Source organism: Ochotona curzoniae, unplaced genomic scaffold (genome assembly GCF_017591425.1).
Source record: "Ochotona curzoniae isolate NIBS_2020 unplaced genomic scaffold, NIBS_Ocur_1.0 contig_2210, whole genome shotgun sequence".
NCBI lineage: Eukaryota > Metazoa > Chordata > Mammalia > Lagomorpha > Ochotonidae > Ochotona > Ochotona curzoniae.
The window spans coordinates 9,756,698-9,774,424 of NW_024465369.1; the positions used below are offsets into that span (position 1 = coordinate 9,756,698).

General features: G+C 38.0%; 1 protein-coding gene across 5 annotated transcripts in view; it reads left to right on the forward strand.

Annotated features, from left to right (window-relative positions):
* The window catches only part of ARHGAP15 (Rho GTPase activating protein 15), a 616,474-nt gene that overhangs the window by 18,067 nt on the left and 580,680 nt on the right, over positions 1–17,727 (forward strand). For 2 of the 5 annotated variants that reach the window (XM_040971527.1, XM_040971528.1), the window contains exons 1-2: positions 11,056–11,065; positions 11,101–11,273. In XM_040971527.1, the coding sequence (XP_040827461.1) occupies positions 11,109–11,273 (165 nt within the window). In that variant the 5' untranslated portion in view covers positions 11,056–11,065; positions 11,101–11,108. Of the gene's footprint in view, positions 1–1,597; positions 1,689–11,055; positions 11,066–11,094; positions 11,274–17,727 lie in introns of those variants that run through there. The other 3 variants (XM_040971526.1, XM_040971524.1, XM_040971525.1) reach the window with 2 other exon arrangements.

Sequence of the window (17,727 nt, forward strand, 5' to 3'; positions counted from 1 at the left end):
AGTACGTATTCTTTTCACAACCTCTTTGGCTGGTGATCAATTCGTGTGGATGTCTTTTCATCAAGTCTGTTGGGAAAGGATGATATCTACAACAAAGAGACCAAATTTTCTTTGGATCTCTAAGATAAACCCAGATTCTGTAATATGAGTGACAAGGCCCTCCTACTCCAGCCAGCTTTCCTTAACCTTCACCTAGCCACGACACCTCATCATTTGGATATAGGTATCCACTCCTGTATTCCATAAATATTGTGATCTTAGCACTGTTCTTGATTTACTTCTTCTATCGTTTGAGATTGTGTTACCAAACAACATCCAAACCTAACATCACCTTCACCTGAATTGTCCAGTTCTATTCTGTCTGGCACTACCTCCAGATTCCATGGTAGGGCAACATGCTTGCCTCAAATTCTACTGAAATGCTCTTAATTTTTGTGGAATCTCTGGGACATAGCCAATTTGTAAAAAGTTAAGTCTAAGATGCCAGGGCATCCAAAATGGCACCAAGCTTTGTATGGCCTAAAAAGATCATGATGGCCAACCATGCAGATATTCTTGGGACTAATTTTATTATCAAAATATATTCTACTAGGGTTAGTGTGAAATGGCTTAACTGGCTAATCCCCCACCTCCAAGTACCAGCTTCTCATATTGATGCCAGTTTGTGTCTAGGCTACTCCATTTCCAATCCAGCTTCCTGCATATGGCCTGGAAAAGCAGAGGATCCAAGTATTTGGGACGCTACATCTGTGTGGCAAACCTGGGAGAAACTCCTGGTTCCTGGCTAAGGATCAGCTCAGCTCTGGCCATTATGGCCAGCCAACTGGGGAGTAAAGTAGCAGATGGAAGACCTTTCTCTCTGTCTGTACTCTCTGTAAATCTGCCTTTCCAATTGAAGTAAATCTTTAAATGTGTGTGTGTGTGTGTGTGTGTGTGTGTGTGTGTGTTCTACTTGTATTTCACCACTTAGAAAGGACACATGCAATGTCATTAACTGTATTAGAACTTACCCATGAAGCTGAGTTGTCAGACTTTATCAGGAAATGAAGCCTATCCCCCAGGTTCTCTGATATAAGTTAAATAAATGCAAAACCTTATTATCACATTTTATATATCATTTTATATATCACCTGCCCAATCAAAGACAATGTTACCCAATAGGGAGCTATGGTCAAATTCCTGTACTATAATCTTCCTTTCTCATTATATTTGACATTTTTGAAACAAGGTTTTATTGCATTCTCTCAGCTTGTGAGAGTGGTCTGGGGAAATTAGACTTAATAGAGATGTAGAAGCCACAGGAATAAGAAGAAAAGGAAAATTAACTGCAAGGAAAGTGAAATCAAAATGTTGTTTTGGTAAATGGCTGCTGTGGTAAAGATGACAAACAATTGTAATGCAAGCTAATTACTGACCTGTCACAAAAGTGTGACATGAAGGTTGTGCTACACATTGCTGGAAATACCATGGCCACAAGTCATTTTCATAGGAGAACAAACAGATTTGTTCTACCACAGATCAGTAAAAGATCTTTCTAGGGGATAAAAGCATTTATTTCTCAAAGAAATAATATTTGTCCATGAAATTCTCTGTGTTCTTTGTAGGCATGGAGAAATAGCTCTTCTCATTTAAGCAAAGGAAGGAATGGGTGATTTCACCATGAATGAATGGACGGCACACTTATGCAGATTGGAGTCCAGTGGTCATAGACAATCCTCTTGGCTCACTGCAAAAATCTGTGCTTAATGCTATGAAATAGGAATTTCCTAGGGCGGGGGTGGTACATGCAATTTTGTTTTTTTACCTTGGAGAAGATTTACTATACTAAACTGTCCATGGCAATCCCCGAGTTACAAGAAAGACATTCTATTTGGAGAAACAATATAAATACTTAAAGAAATCTGAAACTTGAGGGAGACAATAACTTGGCCAAACCATGAGTGGGGAAGGTCATGGTCTTTTCAAGAAAGTAAGAACTAAGCATAAGAGCTATTCTGAAATGGAAATATTGCAGTCTTTACATTTTTTATCATTTATGTGGATCTCTGAATATACTTTGATATTAGCTTCAGAAGAAAAGAAAAACATCACTGTAATTAGCCTTTAATGACTTGTGAAATACATATTGCTCATTTTCCTTTAGAAACATGTTCAAGATGACATATGTATATAAATAAATAAAAAATGAGCTTGGTCAATTACACTTTCCCATTGATACTGCTTTGCTAATATGCTATGTATTACACCAATGAGTTTACATTTTTGTTTTTCATTTATATCCTTAACAAACCTCTTTTGATCTCTCCTCTTTCATTAGTAGACCTTATATGTATATAAATATATATTTATAAATATATATATATATTTGAATTTTTACTTAGTTTACTTGAAGGTTATAATTACAGAGAAAGAGGGCTGGAGAGAAACAGAGATATCTTCCATATACTGTTTCACTCCCCCAAATGATTGATAAAGGGTTGAAATTTCCCCATCTAAATCTGGGAGCCAAGAGCTTCTTCACAGTTTCCCATGTGAGTATGGAGGCACAAGGATTTGAACCATCCTCTGCTGCTTTTGCAGGCCATTTAGCAGGCCGCTGGATCAGTAGTGGAGCAGCTGGAACCTGAGCCAGCACCCATATGGGATACAGGCACCACAGGTTTAGGATTAGCTTCCTATGTCACCACACCAGACTCATCATAGAAAATGTTGTAAATAAGAGACTGGATTTGAACTGTACTACTGCAACAATGTGGAGGAATCCACCATGAGGGGAGGGCATGGAGAGGGGTCGGTGGAATCCCAGAGTCTATGAAACTGTGTCATAAAATGAAATGTACATTTAAAAAATAAATAAGAGACTTATGTTATTTGGATGCATTCTATTATGTGATCTTCCTAATCCTTGCCAAAATTCCTTAAAATTTATTTTTGCATGGTCTTCCCTTGACTTGGAGATCTAGGACTAGATCATAGTTATTGGAAATGCAGACTCTTGTGCTGTCATGGTACTATTCTGAACAGCCTATGGTATTTAGGGGAAGAAGGTCGATTTCCCTGAGCTCCAATTTTCTCTGATCTATAGCACTGAGCCTTCTGATAGAGCCCAAAAAGTTTGTCCTAACTTACAAATTTCTCAGCTATGTTTACTTTTAATGCTGCTGATTGAAAGATATGTCAAAAGTCACTTCCCAACTCAGGGCAAGCTGCTGAGCCTTAGCATAATTAACAAAGTACAAAAAAAGTAACTGTCAGAACAGCTATGAAATTGATGATTAGATGAAATATCATCTTTGCTGCTATTTGACTATTTGGCTATTTGCAATATGAATAGGGAAATTAAGTCCGAAACACCACTCAGACAAGTCTGTTACTCATAGCCGAAGTTTATGTGGCTCTTAGGAAGTGCCTTCTCATCATGGCTTCCTGTTTTTTTTAAAAAATGGTTGAAAGTGGAACTAGTGCAACATCACAAGATATTCTCGCTCCTGTGAGTACACATAAGAAATCAGGAAGTTTAGAAAATTTGTGAAGCCAGTGTTAAGTGACTTACATTTCGATTTCTAATCAAGAGTTTTTTTTTTTTTTGGAGCATTTTATAAAATCAATTCTTATCTTAGACAAATGCAAAATGTGTCAGTTCTAAAATATTTTCATTAGTCATTAACAAATACTCTGAGGGCCTCCTGTAAAAACATAAGTGTACAAGGCATTGACATTTTTTCTAACATAATCTAATAAAAAGGATAATGACAATGATTATGAGTGGATGGAAGAACAGACGGAATACTGAACGAACATGTAGATCAGATAAACCTGATGTGGATGTGACTTGCGGTTAACAACATGTCTGGTGTTGCTAAGTTACACAGAAATAAGAATAAACAAATATTACTGATTTTAAAATTACTGTATCTAGGAAATGAAGGGTCAATAAGGAAAGAAAGCATGAGTTTAACAACAGAATACAATGTAAAAACCCTGTGAATATATTTGGACTAATAATATAGAAATATTCACCAAAGTAGACTTTTTTATTGCCTTGGGAATATGCTTGAAACTGATATCGATGTTCCTGAAAGTATAGCTATCTTTAATTGTGGAAAACAAAGATTATCAGGTGTGAGGATTTCTTTAAAAAATATTTATTTTTATTTAATTTGGAAAGCAGAATGGGAGAGACAGCTTTCATCTTCTTATATAAGTCCTAAATTTTTGCAATAGCTACAGCATGCTCAGGGCAAAATTACAAGCCTAGAACTCAGTCCTGGTCTTCATGTAGGTGTCAGGAACCCAGATGCTTGAAAAATCACTAACTGCCTACCAGAAGACACATTAGCAGGAATATGGATCACAAGCGAAGCTGGGCTTCAAACCCAGTCACTCTGATACAGGGTGCAGGCCTCCTAGATATTACTCCAAATGCTTATTCTCATGGAGTTTTGTTTTCTATTGTTTTGTTTGAGTCAAGGGTGAGATAACTTTGCAAATTGTTTTTTTTTTCCTTCAGAAGCTTATTCATAAAATTTCAAAAACAATGGCAGGCCCCCATATCACTTATCTGCAGGAGGGAGGCACAATTTGCTGGAATTCAATGGTAATACTTAATCTTCAGTCCCTGAGGTTTATCTTATCTTAAATTTACTTAAGGGAATAAATAGAACAATCTGATCCACACTCTTTTCTTCCACAATATCTCTCCTTTGTAGCCCGGAAGAATCTTCCATGTGACACTTATGGGATTCCTTGAGGGTTCGTGGAAGTCTAATATGTGACACTGTGCTAAGTATCCAGATCTCATTTTCCCATTTACAGCAAGGGGATTCAGTGAGTGGAGTCAGGCATTTAAAGGTTGTACATAAGGATGAATAAGGAAATCTCAGAAATTCCATTTTCTTCTATGAGACGTCCCTGCTTGGGTACTGCAGGGGAGACTTTGGCGGCTCACATTTGAAGAGCAGCATCAGGTGCCATTAGTAAGAGAAAAAAGTATTAAGGTGTGTTTGGTGGGACCGGGGAGGTGAGATAGGGAATTGAAAAAAGAATGGATGAAGATATTTATGTGGGAATCAAACACAATTTGAAGCACATAGCCTTGAAACGGCCTTAATTGATTTGAGACTTTCTGGCTGAATGGAAGGAAATCACCTCTGAACCTTCAAGTTTTGCTTGCATAAGAATATCAGCTGTTATTTTTGCCCTATCAGGTTGCCATTTCCTTCATTCTCTCTTCAGCCTCCTGTTCTTCCTCTGTGATGTACTGGGTGCTTGCTTCCATTGTAATCATCTTAATTCTTAGTTCAAAAAGAAAAGACATGTGTATGGTGCTAATGGCAGGATGGGAAAGTCATCTTTCCATATTCTCTTTCAGTAGCATAAAGTCCAGCCTTTTGTGACACTGGTTGGATAATAAAAGGTTGCACGTTTGATTAGTTAGTTCAATCAGATGCCAGCAGGAATCCCAAGAAATAGACATGACATTTAGCCTTGAACTTCCTTGGTAGTATATTTTCTTTTTGTGGCACGTTTTGATACCTTCCAGGCATCTATACACCTTAGTTTTGCAGAGCTTTGTCCTGAAATGCCCACTGACTCCCTCTCAGCTGCAGTATGGCCTTCTCTGAGAGATCCTGTCCTTTTCCAGCCTCCTTGAGTTCCAGGCCTTCCTCCTCACTTTATCTAGGCACAACTCAACTCTCAGTTTGTTACTAAGATAGATAGATAGATAGATAGATAGATAGATAGATAGATAGATAGATAGATAGATAGATACATAGATAGATAGATACATAGATAAATAAAGTTAGGAAATGGCTTTGTTTTTATTTGTTCTTTAAATGCCTGTGATGTCCATGGCTGTACCAGAGCCTCGAGGAGAGGATTGCGGTGCATGTCTCTCACATAGTGTCCAGCACCTCTGCCTCCCAGGGCTTGCATTAAGAGGAAACTAGAACTTGGGAATGAGATGTGGATTTTATATCCATTCACTCTGACATGGGCAAGGGCATCTTCACTGCTGGGCCGACTGCCCATTCCTGTTCCCTGCCACCAACCCTCTCTAACACACACCCACCCCCCCCCCACACACACACACATACTCATTCATCCTGTCTCTCTCCTTTAGTTACTGATTTCTCTTTTGCCCTTACCAAATCTAGGGAATTTGGTGAGGGAAAAAATGTTATCATTACTAATAGTAATCTTTAAGATTTGAAGGTTTTTTTTCATTCTTTCAGAGTAATATGATGCTTTTCCAAATTAAAAACCTTTAAATATTTAAAAATTGAAAACAACTATGACATAATGAGTGAATGCTATTGCAAAACACAGTCATCCCTCCGTATCCATGGTTTCATTTCATTTTGCATGGTTTCATTTATTCACAGTCAACTGTGGTCCAAATTTGTTAAGTGGAAATTTCCCTAGATAGGCAGTTCAGAATTTTTAAGTTTGATTCTATTCTTGATGGTCACAAAACAGTAACTCATGGGTTTTAAATTGCATGCCATCTGACTGGGATGTAAATCATCCCTTTGTAGATTCCCACCGTATACACTGCCAGGCTTTTGGTCACTAAGTGCCACCTTTGTGAGCAGATCATTTCTCATTGTATAGCAACATTTATTCAGAGGTAATTCTTGTGAAGCCAAGTAACACTGCCTCTCAACGGTTACATCATTCACCTGACTTGAGTTCATCACATAGGCATGGGATCATTCACAGCATCACAAGAAGGAATAGTATAATAAAACAAGATACTGTGCTAAGCGTGGTAGCCTAGCGGCTAAAGTTCTCACCTTGCGCGTGCCAGGATCCCATGTGAGCACTGATTCTGATCCCAGTGGCCCTGCTTCCCATTCAGCTTTCTACTTGTTGCTTGGGAAAGCAGGAGAGGATTTCACAAAGCCCTCAGACCCTTCACCTGCATGGGAGACCCAGAAGAAGCTCCTATTTGGGGTTCAATACTATCCCGTGTGGGAAAACCACGTGGTGGAGTGGGTCTTAGAATATATTTCCTGTGGTTAAGGGGAGGTCACTGGACAGGGCAAGCTGAACTAGGAAGCAAGTGAAGTACAGAGGAGTGTCAACAACATGTTAGAATGGAAGACTGATGGATAGAGGCTAGAAAGATTAAGAAGAGAAATGCCATTAACCAATGGAAGAGGAGAGATCAGCTTGATGGAAAGATGTGAAGAAGACAGAAGGTCATAATGCAAACTATATTTTGTCCCCAGGAGCACAGCGTCAGGGAAACCAGATTAGAGGCTTTTCGAGTAATCCAGCCTTCTGAACGTAACCCATCAGTAAGGCAAATTATGGGTTGAAAGCAAAATCAATACACAAGTGCAAATTGTTATTTAACACTGAAATGCATGCAGATGCTGCGGAAGCAACATGTCCTATAAATGGCACACAGCTGGCCTATGTAAATGTAGTGGTTTGATGGGCCTTGGTCAAAGACAGTGGTGTCAGCTCAGTGATTCCCTCCACCAGTATTACAAACATGAGTCCTCACAGTGTTAGCCTCTTGAGTAATATGCATGGTTAAGTCTCCAAAGCAACTGCCAACTTTCTAGAAGATGATTTTTCAAGAAAATAAGATTTTATCTTTGATTATTTCAAACGTTCATTGTATACTTACCAAGAACTATTTTAGTCTCAATTAGATAGTATTTTAGGATATTTCCCTCATGCATGCACCTAAAAATGAAGATGGATGCAAAACAAATTTGGGAAGGAATTGCTAAATCAACTTTTAAAATTTTTGCTTTGCTAGTTAATTGAATTATCATACAGTATGAGTGCAAATTGTGCAATGTTCATTTTTAATATAAGTATGTGCCTGTGAAATCTGGACCACAATTAGGATAATAAAGACACTCATAACATTCAAAGTTTCCCTGCTTCCTTCTGCCTAAGCAATCATGATTAACTTTGTCACATATTACTTTGATATTTTTAGAATATCATGTAATTAAAATGGCAAATAGTTGGTTTTTTTTTTCAAAAAGAAATTTGTTTTATTGGAAAGACAGATATGCAGAGAGGAGAAGAGACAAAGAGAAAGATCTTCCATCTGCTGGTTCACTTCCCAAATGGCGACAATGGCCAAAGTTGAGCTGATCTGAAACCAGGAGCCAGGAGCTTCTTCCAGATCTCCCACGCAGATGCAGGGTCCCAGTGCTTTGGGCCATCCTGGACTGCTTTCCCAGGCCACAAGCAGGAAGCTGGATGGCAAGTGGGGCCACCAGGACACAAACTGGTACCCATATGAGTTTCTGGTGTATACAAAGCAAAGACTTTAGCCACTAGGCTACCACACCCAGCCCCAAATAGTTGTTTCATGGTTTTTCATGGTGACTGTATTCACTTAGCAAGAACTGGTTGCCATTTATTCATGTGGTTATATTCATCACCAAGTATTTTAGTTTAGTAGACTACAGTGTATCTGTTGATGAACATTTGGATGCTTTTGCGATGGGAAATACGCATTTATGTTCCCTTTTCTTCCATTGTCTTTGGGAAAATAGTTTCTGATTCTAATAATCTCATCTATAACAACATAAGTTTAATACCATAGGAATTTTGTAAAGATTAAACCACTCAGCACTCTGACTAGTATGTAGTATACAGTTAATATTAATTTACTTTCCAAATTGTCGTCCAATTGCTATAATTATTCACTATGAGGCAATACTTCTCTTTCTTATTAAAATGTTTGTGGGGTTTATATTGTGGTGTAACATATTAACTTGCTATCTACCATGCTAGCATCCCACACAACTTCCCATCCAGCTCCCTGCTTGTGGTCTGGGAAAGCCGTCCAGGATGGCCACAGCCTTGGGACCCTGCAACAGCATGGGCGACCTGGAAGAAGTTCCTGGCTCCTGGCTTCGGATCAATGCAGCACCAGCTGTAGCAGTCACTTGGGGAGTGAATCAATGGACAGAAGATCTTCCTCTATGTCGCTTCTCTTCTCCATATATAAAAATAAATAAATCTTTTTAAAAAATAAAATAAATCCTTTATTTTTAAAAAAAAGAAGAAGATACCCCTCACCCCGAATCATTTTGGTATCCACCCAGCTCTACCATTATAAGATATTCTTTTTGCTTTTTTAAAAAAATATTTATTTATTTTTATTGGAAAGGTGGATGTTCAGAGAGGAGAAGCGACAAAGAGGAAAATCTTCAGTCCAATGGTTTACTCCCCAAGTGGCCACAACGGCTGGAGCTGAGCCAATCCAAAGCCCGAAGCCAGGAGCTCCCCCAGGTCTCCCACATGGGTGCAGTGCCCCAAGGCTTTGGGCCATCCTCTACTGCTTTCCCAGGTCACAAGCAGGGAGCTGGATGGGAAGCGGGGCTTCCAGGATTAGAACCAGCAACCATGTGGGATTCGAGTGTGTACAAGGCAACGACTTTATCCAGTATGCTATCGCGCCAGGCTCCCCATTACAAGATATTGTAATCTTTGTTGTCTAACAGTGAGGTGCCAATTCAACTGACTTCTTAAAACATGATCATTTTTCTGGGTTCAATTGAGTTGCCATGACTTTGTCCATTGTGTTGCTCCTGTGCACAGGGCCTAGTATGGAATGTAGGTAAGACTTTGAGACAACAGTCAAGCTAGAATGACATCTGTTTCTTAGCACTCACAGGGTGTGCCCGCATTGCAGGTGTTTAGTTTTTAATGAGATGACATGTTCTTGGGAGGAGACTCAGGGGAGCGACAGCTGAAAAGGATTAAAATTTGATTTTCCTTTCCCTAATATTTCCCCTCACTGCTGCTTCCATAAAGTGTTACATACACTGATTTTCTAGCCTGAAAGACTTCTACTAACAAAATACATTAAAATAAATACATAAAAATAAATTAAAAATATTGATATTTTTAATTTTCTTCATGAAGATTATATCCAGTCATGCTAACAGAGCTATTTGAGTTGGCACATGGCAAGAGATGCTAGCATTTTATTTTACCTCAGTGGATATTATAAATACAGATAGGATTGTAGGATCTGTTCTGGCTCACTCCAATTCCATTCACTTAAATTTGATCATATTTACATGGATTTAGTTAACAACAACAACAAAAAAGCATCTAGTGGTAGTATGTGGGAATGTGTGATAAATCAGTGAACCTGTGAATTTTTTGTAAAAATCGTCATATATCCTGAGGATTACTATTTAACAATATCATTTCTAGAAATGGTAGGCTGTATCACATTGCTCTGGTAATTCCTTAATGTGCTGGTATTGGGACACATGTAATTAAACCACGGCTTGAAACGTTGGCATCCCATACTGACACTAACACAGGTTTGAGTCCCATCTGCTCCACTTACAACTTAGCTCTGTTAATGTGTATAGAAAGACAGCAGAAGATGGCCCAAATGCTCGAGTCCCTGCACCAGCATGGAAAGATCTAAATGGAGCTCCTGGCGCCTGGCTTTGGCCAGACCCAGCTCCACTTGTTGTAACCATCTGGGCACTGAACCACTGAATGGAAGATAATCTCTCTCTCTTATTATTTTAAGAATATAATTTGTTGGTCATTGGTAGCATGTATTTAGGAAAAGAAAGGAATCCGAAAGCCCAGTTGTAGCCCTGGTGTAATGGCCAGGCCGTGAAAGTCTTTGCCTTGCACATACCCAGGGTCTCATATGTGTACCAGTTCTAATCCCAGTGGCTCTACTTCCCATCCAGCTACCTGCTTGTGGCCTGGGAGAGCAGTCGAGGACAGCCCAAAGCCTTGGGTCCCTGCACCTGAGAGGGAGACCTGGAAGAAGCTCCTGGCTCCTGGCTTCAGATCAGCTCAGCTTAGGCTGTTGCAACCACTTGGGGAGTGAATCAGTGGACGGAAGATGTTTCTATCTCTTCTCTCTGCATATCTGAATTTCCAATAAAAATAAATAAATCTTTGAAACAAACAAACAAACAAACAAAACCTGTTGCTGCTTCTCTACTCAAGAGGTGCAAGTACTTTTATTTATTGAATATCACAATCCTAATGATTGATTGATCAGGGCATGCATTGCACTGTTTTTCTATAAAAAAAAAAACGTATTTGTGACATACTTGTGTGTTTTAACAGGATAACCTTGTAATATGCAGAAATCTACAAATGTTGATACTTCTATGGAAACACTGAGCTCTTCCCACCAAGGCACGGGAGCTGTGCAAATGAGAATCAAAAATGCCAACAGCCACCACGACAGGCTGAGCCAAAGTAAATCCATGATCCTCACTGATGCTGGGAAGGTCACTGAACCTGTAAGTCACTGCAAGTACCCTGTCATTACGGATTTTTTAAAAAGAATGTAACTATACTTGTCTTACTTGTTTTTCTAATGTGCATGAGAAAACTGTTTTTGTAATGCATTTTTTCTTGCCTACTTACAGTTGCAATAATGACCCCAGTTGCAAGAGACGAGCTGGGTTTAATCCAGAGTGATAAAGTGGATTTGGAGCTAGACTGAAGAGCACCTTTGACTCATTTTAAGGGCCTCTACTATCATGCTTCAGTGTCATAAAAATAATGAGGTTATGCTAGCATGTGGTGTTTGTACTTCCAAATACAGTACATCACTTTGAAAAGCCAGAGGCTAAAATTAGCTAAGAATGAACTGAGAAAAAAAATCATTTTAAAAATGTGAAAATCTCTTCTTTAAAATCTACCAGTAATATATGAAAGCAGAAATGATGATTTCATTTGGAATGGACTTAAACAACTGAAATGGCATGGCTATTTAAGGTTTGGAGAGGAAGCCATTTTGTCTTGATAATGTGTCATTAGGAAGATTTGAAATAAAATAGTTAGAGATGAACTCTATTGCCAATTGTGTCCCTGGCCCTGCACGCATCCTGAGCCACTAAACCCAATGATTGCGATGAGTCTCCTCTGGTTAATTTTCTTCCATAATGGTGGTAACTTGCAGCTGAGGCCATAGGATGTTACAAAATTATTTATGCAATGTTAGCCACTCTTTTGGACCCCAGATCTATTTTGTTTTGCATAGTGAGAACAAGAGCAAGAAATAGGTTAGCTGGGGACAGGCTGTGAATCCCAGTCACCCTGCAGAAACATGTGAGCTATTAATTGAGTCTTCTGCTAATATCGTGGGGGCCTATGAAATATTCAGCTTCCTAACTGAGTTATTAAATGAGATAAACTTGCTGAGTATCATGTTACTGATTATACTGATTCCCCATTTTTCACTCGAATTTCAAGTGCAACATGAACTCACAGCAATCTCAGGAGCTTCAGAAATGAATGGTTTTAATCACTCTTTCCTCAGGTGTTGTAGACAAATTTAGCATGGAGAAGCCAGTGATTATTTCGGAGGACTGAGAAATACATCCTTTAGATAAGATTACTAATGAGAGATGCATTTTTGCTTTATTTACTTACTCATTTAAAAGAATTGTCTGCAGGGAGGCACAACACTACTTGCCTGACTCTGACTTTAAACCAGCTAAAATGTTCCTCAACCATGAACTTGAGACAGTGGTTAGAGTAAATTATTGGAATCCCTATAATGTATTATCAGTAAGAACTGTACCTTTGAAAAAGTTTAAAAGTTAAGTATATTTAATGATGCCTAACATATTTTATTGGATGTGTTTAACAAAAGGCACTATGCCGCAGTTGTTTTTGACAAGCATGAAAACATCACAGCATGAGACTGCAAAAGGAATTATGGAGAGAAATTACAAGTGATCCATCTCTCAATGAATTATCCACCTCAATAGCCCGCAGAACTCAGCTACCAATTAACACCTACTTTATTACATGTTGGGATGTACTTAATAACTTTCATGTGTTTATGCACTATTACCTTGACTGATGCCTCTTGTACAATTAGGCATAATTGGCATATCAATATGCAAAAGTTAAAAGGATTAACCCTCTTAAAACTAATGAGCATTTCTGTATCCAGCTGCTAAATGAGACAAAATTAGCATTTTTCACTTTTGGGCAGGATTTTATCATGCAGTTTCTCATTGTTGATATTACCTTGTTACATAACTTTAGTTTGGGGGGTTGTATGCTGGACTACTCGAGAATAAGAGTTTTCCAAAGTGAAATTAGCTATAATTATCCCAGCTTTTGTTTCCGCATTCTTAGCCTGGGCAATATGTATTCCTCGATAAGGAACAAAAATAAAAGTTACTTTTGGTGATGTGTGCTCAGTGCATAATTATATAAAAGGGATATTTTAGTGAGGATATGTCATTTCACTGAGAAAACTTGGCTCCGAGATACTGTATTGAAAGCTTGCCATGGCACTAATTTTCTTTCTGTCTCAGTTCTTTTCATCTCTTTTTTCCATGCACAATTTTCTGACTAGATACTGACAGAATGTAAAGTATTTTGGCATATTTATTCAAACAAGCCTGTTAAAGTTATCTTCTCAAGCTAAACTAAGAACTTGATTTTTCAGAAGCTGGGTGGCGGGGTGAGGTCAAGGGGGAGATTGAATTTAGGAGAGTGGAAAGAGATGTATACTGAAAATGTAGGCAGGCATTCACATGAAGCATGATTTGTTGTAACAGAAACAGCAGTACACAAAATCTACACAGAAAAATACTGAGCACTTAAAGACTATATTTGACAACCTGTTTAATTCATTGGATATATATATATATATATGGACACACACACGTGCTACTTATTCATTAGGAAAAATATACAAATCTAGTATCTACCCATTGGTCTATATTATAACACCAAAATCTGATACTACATTCCTAATGATTTTACTTATTCAAAAAAATGAAAAAAATGTCCAAGGATCGTATCCATCAAATATTTTTCTATTAATTCATAAATTATTCTTTCATGTTTTTCAATTAAAGTATTTTAAATGACTAAATCTGAAATTTATATTTTACATATTTATGCATTTTCTGTGTATGTATGTGTAAGAAAAATATACACCATAAGAGCCTCTATTCTTAGCATCTTAAAATCATAAAATATTTTGAAATGCCAATACAAATTTTATTGCCTCTCAAGTTATATAATCACAGATGAATTTACTTGTTAAATTATGAATTTGTGTAACTTCAATGTTGTGAAGAAATATGTTAGTAAAAGTTATTGATGCTTCAGTGATAATTGATCGGCAGTAGGCATCCTTTTCATTGAAGGTCGAATAAGATGGATGCCTTTTCAAAGTTCAGGATGGTTACTTGCTTCCTGGGACATGTTGGAGAGCTGGGGATTTTCAACTAGGGAGATGTGACATGCGATGAAATCGCCTGTGAGAGAATGGAGTGCTCCACTTGGTGAGGAGGGGAAAGACTTTTGGCCTCTGTGAATTGTTGTGTGACCCTAAGCACCAGAGACCTCTTAAAGGCAGGCAAATTATTCACCAAAATGTGTCAAACAGAAAACTGAAAGCTGAGTGCAAGTGAATCGGAGCAAGTGTGACTGAGGGGTGAAAATGGTGAGTGTGTGATCTAGCAACTTGCTAATGAAAAAGGGTTAATATAGCTTTGATAGGACTACCACGAGGGATGCTGCAGCCTACCAGACAATTTAGAAGATATATTAATGAACAATTTGAACAGTCCAAGTTGTGAAACTGCAGACACAGGATTTGCAGGCAGGAGCAGTTAAGGCATTTAATGCTAGTGGCTCAAGCGGTAGCACATATGAATATTCACTACTTCCATCCTATGAATGCCGCAGAAGGGCACCACTTCGTTCACAGCCATCATAAACAGGAGCATGTCTTTCTATCAGTGTTCAGATATAGACTTCGGCGGAGCCTTTCCTGAACATTAACATATGAGACTTTTTACTTCCAGTGGCAGACAGCATGTGTTCGTTTTTCTCCTTAATGTATTATCAGAGGGGGAAGAAAGGAAACAATTTTCTTTTGTTTCTTACTTCTGTGATTGTAGGATACTTGCCAAAGTTGTGGCTAGCCAAAAAGGCAGACACAAAATTGCTACTAAAAATATAAGCCTTCTGTTTAGAAGAGTTTTTGAGAAATATTATGAGATTGTAGGGCTTGTCCATGTTTACTTCAAATCAAGCTTATAGTTAGGTTTGAGGCTTTGTTTGTATAAATTGTCCTGAAGTGGATCCTGATATTTAATTAAAATGACACTAAATCACATTGAATTGATAAGAGTTGGCATCTCAAACAAAGGTAATTGCCCGTATTGGTTTTGTGCAAAAATAGCACTGCTTGGAAAATGTACAGCCAACACAGACTGTCAACTCCATTTATAGATCAATATGTGAAAACCATTGATCAGGCAGGCATGTGTAACAGTAACACTTTGCATTTATTTGTTGTTTTTATACCACATTAAGGCTTACAGGATTATAGGCTTCCTAAATATTTTGACTTCCTCATAAATATATGATCTGTTGCATGTTAATTAAATGAGAGTCTGCAGCCATTTCTAAAATTGTTTTTAGTTTGATGATTTCCTTTTATTGCTGTGGATCGTATGATCTGAAAATGGATTAGTTTCTTTCTGCGTCAAGATTATTAAAGCTTATTTTAATGTGTCCTATTTAGTGTAATATGTGACTGCCTTTTTACTTTGAAAAATACGGATAGAGACAATTATTTTCTCTTTGCGAGTGGCTGATCTTTTTTTATTAACTGGGCATTCTCGGTGCATGGAGTAGAATTATCTCCTGACATATTTTGCTCACCCTGTAGATAATGGGTCTTCTTGATTTCCCTGATAGAATTTGTTTTGTTTCTTTTCTTTTTATCTAGCTCTGTAGTGCAGGCATCTGATTAAAGATTATGTAGAAAATAAACTGATCATCTCAATTAAATTCTAGACACACACAAATATAATTTGAATCCTATTTTTCTGATTCAAGAGCAAACCTTATGAACTGTTCTTATACACTGCATTCTACAGTTAAATCTTTCTTATCTCATCAATGTAAGAACAGTGCATTGTTCCTAATCTTTATTGGACTATTGTGGATGACATTTGTAAGCCATTTTGGTTTATAAGGAAAAACTAGAGGACAGTGGAGTGAGACTCTCCAAAGATCTAGGGCTCAGATATGGCTACATAATAATGTGTCTTCCACTGCAATTTTCTTTGCCTCTGAGAGGTCAATTTTGCTGAGAAATCTTTTTATATCCTCTATATACATGAGGAGTGTGGCTTTCAAGACAGTATACAGGTTTATGTACGATATTAATTTAATAAAAGACACAGTTTCAGACACAGCAACGACCACCCAACCAAACATGACAAGCAAAGGTTACCTAAGGTAACTATCCTGAAGCCATTTGCTGACTTTTGCAGAAGAGAAGAAAAAGTTTGCTCCCTAGGTTTTTCCTTCTTTTTTTCTTTCTTTAACTTTTACACAGGAAGCCCCAGAGGGTAGATCGTTCAAAACCCACCAGAGATTTCTTGCCTCATCCTTGCCACTCCATGCCATCTCACGCTGTGAAAATCTTTAACCGGATTTACTAAGCACAAATTGGACTTGCCAAGAGGTTCAGAAAGTATACAATGATAGCGTAGTCTCCACTTCAAAGGTGCGCCACAGCTCTTGAATTCACATGTGTGACAATGCCGTTTCCATTTTCATGTGAGCATGGCTAAATTTGTTTATAATCTCCCACTGATTGAACATGGCGCTGAGTGTACATGAGATACATTTTTTTTAAAGTTAGTCCTCTGATTACTAATTTGAATCCAAAACTCTAACCTTGTTAGCATCTGGACTTATTTCCATAATAACAACCCCTTCAGAACCTACAAAGTAATGAATAATTGACAACAAATGAAATGTTTTGATAGTTGTCGGCACAAAGCATGTTTAATGTTTTGTGTTGCTTCCTAGCTAATTATGTAGATGACACATTTGTCAGACCTTGACTGCCATTAGAAACGTGTTTCCAGAGGGGAGAAAAACAGGCTATTCATAGAGTAATTAACTAGAATGCTCAATGACCTGTGAGAGATTCAAATCGCTGCCAGTTCAGACATTGTTTTGTTACAGAGCAGAGGGGTAATTAAAATTCCAAATTACAGTCCTATGATGGAGCATTTGTTTGTTGACAGTATACTCTTACTCTAGTTTGTTAATTCTTTTTTAAATTGCTTCTAATCCATTTTATAGCTTTAGGAGTTCCCTCTTTGAGTTTTCTGACAGCTAATATTATGGAAAATTGTACTTCAATGGAGTACTGAGATTCTTCTTTTGAAGGGAGCACAAGGTGGGTGGGATAAAATAGCTTCTGCCTGAAACTGACACATCAGGTGTTGTCAGGGGGAATGCCACTAAAGTGGGATATCTTGTTCAAAACTTGGCTTCCAATCCTGTGATAGTCAGAAATGTGCTAAAGGATAACATGGAGATGAAAAAAAAAAAAAAACAACCATGGACAACTAGGAGAGAAGGGAAAGGAATGGCTAGGTAAGTGTTCTACTATTAAGAGGGAGAAGAGTTGGAGCTGACGGCAGATTTGAGGATCTATGCTGAGACAGCAATGCTGATCTCACCACGCAAGATGTTAATCCGTGGGAAAGCTCATAGACACCACTCACACAGTGGCAAGCTCTACAGCAATATCTCCCATCTCAGATCAATAAAAAGGGGGAATAGTAATAATAAAGGAAAAATCAGTTCCATTCCTGTAATTTTTTCAAGGAAATATTCGGAGAGTTTAGAAGTCTTGAGGATGAAAAAAATGTCTAAAAACTTTATCTCTAGTGGAACATTTAT